This window comes from Haliotis rufescens, unplaced genomic scaffold (assembly GCF_023055435.1).
Source record: "Haliotis rufescens isolate VD_foot unplaced genomic scaffold, xgHalRufe1.0.p SCAF_1, whole genome shotgun sequence".
NCBI classification, from domain to species: Eukaryota; Metazoa; Mollusca; class Gastropoda; order Lepetellida; family Haliotidae; genus Haliotis; species Haliotis rufescens.
The window spans coordinates 30262524-30271838 of NW_025963779.1; the positions used below are offsets into that span (position 1 = coordinate 30262524).

Genomic DNA, 9315 nt, shown 5'->3' on the forward strand with positions numbered 1-9315 from the left:
GGGTTTCCATTCCACTGTATTGCCTCGACGAAACTGTGTCACATGATCAACCGTGGGAACGTCCCAGACACGGATCTGTGTACAGCATGGCTGGGGGTGAGGTGTTTGACGTCATCCTGATTGGGGGTGGGGTCGTGGGCTGTGCTACCGCATTTCACCTCACGAATATGGGGTACAGTTGCGCCTTGTTGGAGAAGAATGACCACCTTCTGAGCGAAGCCAGCTCTGGCAACAGGTGCAGTACTTAGTCTTTAGAAACGTCATTATCAATACAAGACGTTATCTATAGATCGATATATTACATTAGCAAACATAGCTATCGAATCCATTTGAAGACTCTAAACATTGAGGCTTGTAAACATATTTATCTATTATATGGAAGCCAATATTTGCTATATATTTTTTTTCATTGTCAGTCTCCATATTTTCTATTGATCTATTATGTCTGTGCTGTGTTCTTGACATGATCAATACGTACGTACGTTTTTGCCACTATAGCTTTCTTTGGGAAGTGACACTTTTCCCATGCTTTTTAATTTGTCCTATCAGTAACTTTCCTCTGAATTTCTCTTCCGCGTGTGGGCAATGTAAATGGATGCTTATTGAGAATGGAGATATGCTACACAGGATAATTGAGGGTGGAGATATGCTACACTTGATAATTGAGGGTGGAGATATGCTACACTTGATAATTTATAGAATGGAGATATGCTACACTTGATAATTGAGGGTGGAGATATGCTACACTGGATAATTGAGGGTGGAGATATGCTACACGTACTGGATAATTGAGGGTGGAGATATGCTACACTTGATAATTTAGAATGGAGATACGCTACATTTGATAATTGAGGGCGGAGATATGCTACACTTGATGATTGAGGGTGGAAATATGCTACACTTGATAATTGAGGGTGGAGATATGCTACACTGGATAATTGAGGGTGGAGATATGCTACTCTGGATAATTGAGGCTGGAGATATGCTACAATTGATAATTTAGAACGGAGATAAGCAACACTGGATAATTGAGGGTGGGGATATGCTACACTGGATAATTGAGGGTGGAGATATGCTACACTGGATAATTGAGGGTGGAGATATGCTACACTGCATAATTGAGGGTGGGGATATGCTACTCTGGATAATTGAGGGTGGAGATTTGCTACACTTGATAATTTAGAATGGCGATAAGCAACACTGGATAATTGAGGGTGGGGATATGCTACACTGGATAATTGAGGCTGGAGATATGCTACACTTTATAATTGAGGGTGGGGATATGCTACACTGGATAATTGAGGGTGGATATATGCTACTCTGGATAATTGAGGCTGGAGATATGCCACACTTGATAATTTAGAAAGGAGATATATTACACTGGATAAATGAGGGTGGAGATATGCTACACTGCATAATTGAGGGTGGGGATATGCTGAGCTGGATAATTGAGGCTGGAGATATGCTACACTTGATAATTGAGGTCAGAGATATGCTACACTTGATAATTTAGAATGGAGATAAGCAACACTGGATAATTGAGGATGGGGATATGCTACACTGGATAATTGAGGGTGGGGATATGCTACACTGGATAATTGAAAATGGAGATATGCTACACTAGATAATAGAGGAGGCAGTATTAACTCACCTTAATTCAACAATATGTATCCAAACCACAGATATCCACCTTGTCATATAATACAAACATGCAACACGTTCTGTAGCCTACATAAGTAAGTGTGAAACTAGCATGTAACATTAGCATGTAATTGACCAACACTGAAGGTCAAGGCTACTGTACCTGTTACTTAATTGGGTGTTTATACAGCACAAGACACATCTGAGTCAGGATGTAGTACAGTTAAATTGGTAATGTAGTTAGCAAACGTTGTCTTCCCGAGGCAGTGGAGTTATACCTCTCTATTAGAGTCCAGTTTCCACCCTTGCCGAATTAGGCTGGAATTATGGAGTTATATTTTGCCTGGACTAATGGGTCTATGCAAAGTCCAATCAAAATTGGGTAACGAAATTGACATCCCGTTCGTAAACTGCAGTGCAGACATGGGTCGATTGCAGGATTTGGAAAGCATGTGTACCATTAACTTTGTGTCAACAGATATTTTCCAAATGTTTTCATGTTTTTGATTAAACTGATCATGTGATTTGATTCTCTTCGCAAAGTCAGACCCATTTTAGTACAATATAGATCTTGATTATTGATTAGATTGTCTTGACTGGGTGCCGCCATTGTATTTGAAGCAAATGCAGTGATATGATAGGTGGAATCTGATTGGTCAATAGGAGGGACATAAAATGGACATAACTCGTAATAGCCAGTGATGGTCAACGACTGAGCCCAGAAATTCCAGCCTAGTTCAGCAAGGGTGGAAACTGGACTTTTAGAGTCAGTTAATACCCTTGCCTCTAGAAGATGAGCGTATGTGAAAAAATATTTTCTTCAGTGAAATTTACAATCAGTGGCTTTTACTTTGTTATAAAAATAACAACTCTGATGCTGCCAGCGGCATGCTCCACACAGGGTTTGATGCTCCACTGGGGAGCCTGGAGCTGACCTGCATCAAACTGTGTCAGCAGAGGATCTACCATGCCCTGGACAAGCTGGGGGTGCCATATACCAGGCTAGGGGCAACCATGGTGGCATGGGACAATATACAGGTACTACCAGGTGAGGTGGTGAGGTGAAATAGGGTTTAACGTCGCGTTCAAGATTATTGCACTTATATAGCGACGTGCATGCACGTGTGTGTGTGTGTGTGTGTGTGTGTGGCTGCTTGTACTAGACCTGACTTGTGTCGATTTATAGTGCTAGCCCACTGAGATACCATGCTGCAGTTAAACATGAATACCCCACACCGTCTCTCCGAGGCGACAAGTCCTTGATTTAGCCCCTTAATGCAGAGCGCCAGACAGAGTAACAAAAAGTACCATCTTTTAATGGGTAGTACCAGGGGGTGCATAGGACAATATACAGGTACTTCCAGGGATGGCATGACACAATATACAGGTACTACCAGGGGGTGCATGGGACAATATACAGGTACTACCAGGAATGGCATGACACAATATACAGGTACTACCAGGGAGGGCGTGACACAATATACAGGTACTACCAGGGGGTGCATGGGACAATATACAGGTACTACCAGGGATGGCATGACACAATATACAGGTACTACCAGGGAGGGCATGGGACAATATACAGGTGCTACCAGGGGGTGCATGGGACAATATACAGGTACTACCAGGAATGGCATGACACAATGTACAGGTACTACCAGGGGGTGCATGGGACAATATACAGGTACTACCAGGAATGGCATGACACAATATACAGGTACTACCAGGGATGGCGTGACACAATATACAGGTACTACCAGGGAGGGCATGGGACAATATACAGGTGCTACCAGGGGGTGCATGGGACAATATACAGGTACTACCAGGAATGGCATGACACAATGTACAGGTACTACCAGGAATGGCATGACACAATATACAGGTACTACCAGGGGGTGCATGAGGCAATATACAGGTACTACCAGGGATGGCATGACACAATATACAGGTACTACCAGGGAGGGCATGGGACAATATACAGGTGCTACCAGGGGGTGCATGGGACAATATACAGGTACTACCAGGAATGGCATGACACAATGTACAGGTACTACCAGGGATGGCATGACACAATATACAGGTACTACCAGGGGGTGCATGAGGCAATATACAGGTACTACCAGGGGGTGCATGGGACAATATACAGGTACTACCAGGAATGGCATGACACAATATACAGGTACTTCCAGGGAGGGCGTGAATCAATATACAGGTACTACCAGGGGGTGCATGGGACAATATACAGGTACTACCAGGGGGTGCATGACACAATATACAGGTACTACCAGGGATGGCATGGGACAATATACAGGTACTACCAGGGGGTGCATGGGGCAATATACAGGTACTACCAGGGATGGCATGACACAATATACAGGTACTACCAGGGATGGCATGACACAATATACAGGTACTACCAGGGGTGCGTGACACAATATACAGGTACTACCAGGGATGGCATGACACAATATACAGGTACTACCAGGGGGTGCATGGGACAATATACAGGTACTACCAGGGATGGCATGACACAATATACAGGTACTACCAGGGATGGCATGACACAATATACAGGTACTACCAGGGATGGCATGACACAATATACAGGTACTACCAGGGGGTGGCATGACACAATATACAGATACTACCAGGTACTTCAGAGGGCAGCCATTGTGGCATGAAAAGAAATACCAGACTGGGGCAACCATGTCGTCAATGAGCAATATACAAATTTATATTTTTGTGAAAGGGACAGAAACTCCTTGAGATACAGAGAAAGTCTGAAGACAAACATATTCCTGACATTTACAACATCACACCCTCTGAGCTGTGCCAGATGGAACCCAACCTCCGGAGACACGCCCACTCAGCTCTGTGGATTCCAGGGGAGACCGTCGTTGATCCCTGGCATGTACCTGTAGCTCTGCTCCATCACGCCCGCAGGAAGGGGGCTCAGGTGAGATGGACTACGCTTCTCAAAAGAGTTCAGAGCAGTGTATAACAGTTATGTTGAAACAGATTAACACTGAAGTCTTCTACTTGAACTGTTTAGTAAAATATCTTTATTTCACATAATTAATGATTATCTGTGATTCGAGATGCAAAGAACACATCTTTGTTGACAGAAGTGCAAACCATTCATGTCCATACGTTTCCTAATCAATTGCAAAAAGCACCCGTTAAGATCTGGGATAGAATACCAACCCATGCCTGCCATAAAAGGTGACTATGCTTGTAGTAAGAGGCGACAAACAGGATTGGGTGGTCAGGTTCCCTGACTTGGATGTCTGTCATTGTATCCCAATTGCTTGGATTGATGTTCATGTTATCAATCACTGGATTATCTGGCCCATGCTCGTTTTATTTACAAACCGCTGTCATTATATAGCTGGAATATTGCTGAAAGCGCTGTTGACCAAGTCAGCAAGCCTGACCACCAAGATCTTCACAGGTCTTTTCCAAATATAAATTTTTACTGTGTACATATTTTTCTTTGGAAACCTTGTGAAATGATGGAGTATTATGGATAACAACTTCTTTATTATACATACACAGTGTTTCAGGGCAAATTCTTGCCTTCTTGTCAAAGGAGTTAGAGCAAAACTGAACACTATTCGGACAGACAGAATACTGGATAAAGATGGTCTCCACTGTGGAGAGATGGATATGTTTTAGTTTGTTGTGGTTCATTTCTGCAGGTATGGACAAATTGCAAGGTTCTTTCATGCAATAGAGAAAGCTATGGCTTCTGGACTGTTACAACTAACCAAAGCACCTTTAAGTGCAAGGCTGTCATCAACTGTGCTGGTCTCCATGGTGATGAAGTGGATGAGTTGGCAGGGAAACACAACTTCCAGTGAGTCCAAGTATTAATATCTAATTAATAATCTAATATCTAATAAGCGCCCATGGCGTTATTTGCTAATATATTGGCTAGTGATCAATCCCAATTAACACCCCTTTCGATTGATCAATGTACACAAGACTTATTTATTCGTGTATAATACACACTCGTGTGTTATATGCATCCTTAATTATGGGCAATTAAAGTCTGGAAAATAATCTGTCGTGTATATTACGCACAGACTTTTCTTTTGTATCATTTCAGGCTCTCAGCATAAACCACGAAATTTATGAACTTTCAACTGTTTTTTCCAATCAAAATTATATTCTAATAAGAGCCCCCTATTTCTAATTTTGAGAACGCCCTGGGCGCTTATTATGTCGAATACGGTAATAATATATATAAAGAAGTGAACTATGGTTAACAGATTAACTTTAGTACTATGAAAGAATTGGGAGGGACCTAACCGTTCATTAGTATAGTAGCTATGAGATGTGTGAATAGTGAATTTGGATGTCACTAGTAACATGCAGTGAATAATTCCCAAATGTTCCAGCATCAGACCCAGGAAGGGGCAGTACATTGTGTACAACTCACACAAAGGAAGCCTCATCAACTCCAGCATCCTCCCGGTTCCAACTGACAAAACAAAGGGTGTCATTGCTTTCAAATCTGGTTAGTTCAGTGTATTTGATTCAATATGCCCGAGCAGCCTGTACTCCTGTTATCCATCTCCCCCAGCACTCTGCATCTCCCCAGCAGCCCGACACTCTTTCCCAACCCTTGTTCTTCACCTACCCCCTCCAGCACCCTGTACCCCCTCTCCCCCAGCAGCCTCTACTCCCTCCAGCACCCTGTACCCCCTCTCCCCCAGCAGCCTCTACTCCCTCCAGCACCCTGTACCCCCTCTCCCCCAGCAGCCTCTACTCCCTCCAGCACCCTGTACCCCCTCTCCCCCAGCAGCCTCTACTCCCTCCAGCACCCTGTACCCCCTCTCCCCCAGCAGCCTCTACTCCCTCCAGCACCCTGTACCCCCTCTCCCCCAGCAGCCTCTACTCCCTCCAGCACCCTGTACCCCCTCTCCTCCAGCAGCCTCTACTCCCTCCAGCACACTGTACCCCCTCTCGCCCAGCAGCCTCTACTCCCTCCAGCACCCTGTACCCCCTCTCCCCCAGCACCCTGTACCCCCTCTCCTCCAGCACCCTGTACCCCCTCTCCCCCAGCAGCCTCTACTCCCTCCAACACCCTGTATCCCCTCTCCCCCCGCAGCCTCTACGCCCTCCAGCACCCTGTACCCCCTCTCCCCCAGCAGCCTCTACTCCCTCCAACACCCTGTACCCCCTCTCCCCCAGCAGCCTCTACTCCCTCCAGCACCCTGTACCCCCTCTCCCCCAGCAGCCTCTACTCCCTCCAGCACCCTGTACCCCTCTCCCCAAGCAGCCTCTACTCCCTCCAGCACCCTGTACCCCCTCTCCCCCAGCAGCCTCTACTCCCCCAGCACCCTGTAGCCCCTTCCCCAGCAGCCTCTACTCCCCCAGCACCCCCTCTCCCCCAGCAGCCTCTACTCCCTCCAGCACCCTGTACCCCCTCTCCCCAAACAGCCTCTACTCCCCCAGCACCCTGAACCCCCTCTCCCCCAGCAGCCTCTACTCCCCCAGCACCCTGTACCCCCTCTCCCCAAACAGCCTCTACTCCCCCAGCACCCTGAACCCCCTCTCCCCCAGCAGCCTCTACTCCCTCCAGCACCCTGTACCCCTCTCCCCAAGCAGCCTCTACTCCCTCCAGCACCCTGTACCCCCTCTCCCCCAGCAGCCTCTACTCCCTCCAGCACCCTGTACCCCCTCTCCCCCAGCAGCCTCTACTCCCTCCAGCACCCTGTACCCCCTCTTCCCCAGCAGCCTCTACTCCTATTAACCCCCTTCTCCCCTAGCATCCTGTACTGTTATCTGTCTTCCCTAGCCGCCTGTACTGCTATTATCTGACCCCTCTAGCAGCGACTGTACTCCATCTACAACCTGTACATGATATCATAACTTGCCATTATTATTTGTATTATTATTATTATCAGTGTTGTTTTCCAGTGTACAACAATCTAATAATCGGCCCCACAGCAGAGGATGTGGAGGAGCGCTCCATCCCAGCGCCTGACCCACTCATTAAGGACAGACTCCTACACCATGCCCACAACACACTTCCCAAACTTGTCGGCTGTGATGTCATTGGAGAATATACCGGTGTGAGGCCTGCCACTCAGTTTAAGGATTATCAGATCATCAGTGACCCAACTAGGTAGTCACAAGTGTCAGCATTTTGTCATTGATAAGTATTGTTTGTTGTATGTTGCTCTCAGCAGTATTCCAGTTACACAACTCAACATCTGATATTGTGGCAACTAAATTGGATCAGGTCTCTAGTTTTCCTAGTTCCGAGTTATTTAGAAGCTGCTGAATATAACTGTAATATTTCTGCTAAAGCTGGGATGAGTCCAAATTTACTACCCGGGTACCCACACCCCTATTACCTGACCCTACCCAGGTACCTGCTGTTGGTGTCAAGAGTGGGTACAAAATGTCCGATTGGGAATGGATTGACAGTAGTCCTGGCAGAATGTATTTATATACACAAATATAATGATGTGGTCATGCATACACTGAAGTTGACTGAAGTTTTAGCTTTGTTCAAACATATATAAGTCAGAAGGAATGTGTTCATAGTCTTGAAGAAATGCGAACATTAGAGACTTAAAATTGTCGTGTAACCATGTAGTTATATACATGATATAATGATTTTTTTGTCATGAAACAAAATATCACATGACTAACCACGGGTCCGGGTAGTTCTGTGGGTACCCGGGTCCTACTCAGTACCCACCCGACCCGAGTACCCGAGTTACCCGTCCCAGCCCTAATTTCTGCAGCATTAAGCAACGTTTACACCTTCACATTGTCCACCGAGACTGATCATGGAGGCAACACTATATTAGGGAGGCACCCATTTGGCCTACCATGAAAGGGATGATCAGATACCAGGACCACAAATCAATAGACAATAAATGCGACTCTTGTTCCTGTATTTCAGACACTGGATCACAGTTGGTGGTATTCGTTCCACTGGCCTGTCTGGATGTCTGGGTATTGCCGACCATGTCGGCCATCTTGTCCAGGAAGATCTGCAACAGGAGCCAACCCAGGGGCGGAGTCACCGCATCAACAGAGTGGAGCTGGCCTTCCTCCCAGAGCAGCAGACAGCCACAGCAGATGGTTGTACTTACTACATGACCCATCCCATCACACAACTTGGAACACATGCAGCATCCATGCTGTGAATGGTTCATCTTCGATGTGTATACATGGATGTCTGCTATGGAACTAACTGTTAGAGACTGGTGATGTACTTTAAGGATGGGTCTAATGTTATTTTGTAATTTAATTAACCCGGAAGATAACTGTTGAGTTTACAACAGAAGTTGGGCTGTGTTGCTTTATCATTCTCAAAATGAGATATCCTGGTTCTTGTCGTGTTTGTATTGTATCATTACATATGCTATTAAAAACAGGAGTGAGTGAGTATGGTTTTACACCTTTTTTAGCAATATTCCAGCAATATCACAGCGGGAGACACCAGTAATGGGCTTCACACATTGTACCCATGTCTGGAATTGAACCCGGGTCTTCGGCGTGACGAGCGAACGCTTTAACCACTAGGCTACACAACCGCCCTTATTACAAACAGGAGTCAGATACTTAATATCTAAAAGCTGTGTGATAGCAGGACATAACAACACTTAATTAATAGCAGTTCATTAATGTCCACAAACAGTGTTAAATGCA

The 9315-nt window shown here is 45.7% G+C and overlaps 1 protein-coding gene across 1 annotated transcript; it reads left to right on the forward strand.

Annotated features, from left to right (window-relative positions):
• Nucleotides 1–9051, forward strand: LOC124123944 (glycerol 3-phosphate dehydrogenase-like). The gene is made up of 7 exons (XM_046487151.2): nt 1–235; nt 2526–2679; nt 4391–4597; nt 5340–5497; nt 6042–6160; nt 7567–7774; nt 8564–9051. The coding sequence occupies exons 1-7, from the start codon at nt 87–89 to the stop codon at nt 8808–8810; spliced, it is 1242 nt and encodes a 413-aa protein (XP_046343107.2). The 5' UTR covers nt 1–86; the 3' UTR covers nt 8811–9051.
• Nucleotides 9052–9315: the final 264 nt, after the last annotated feature.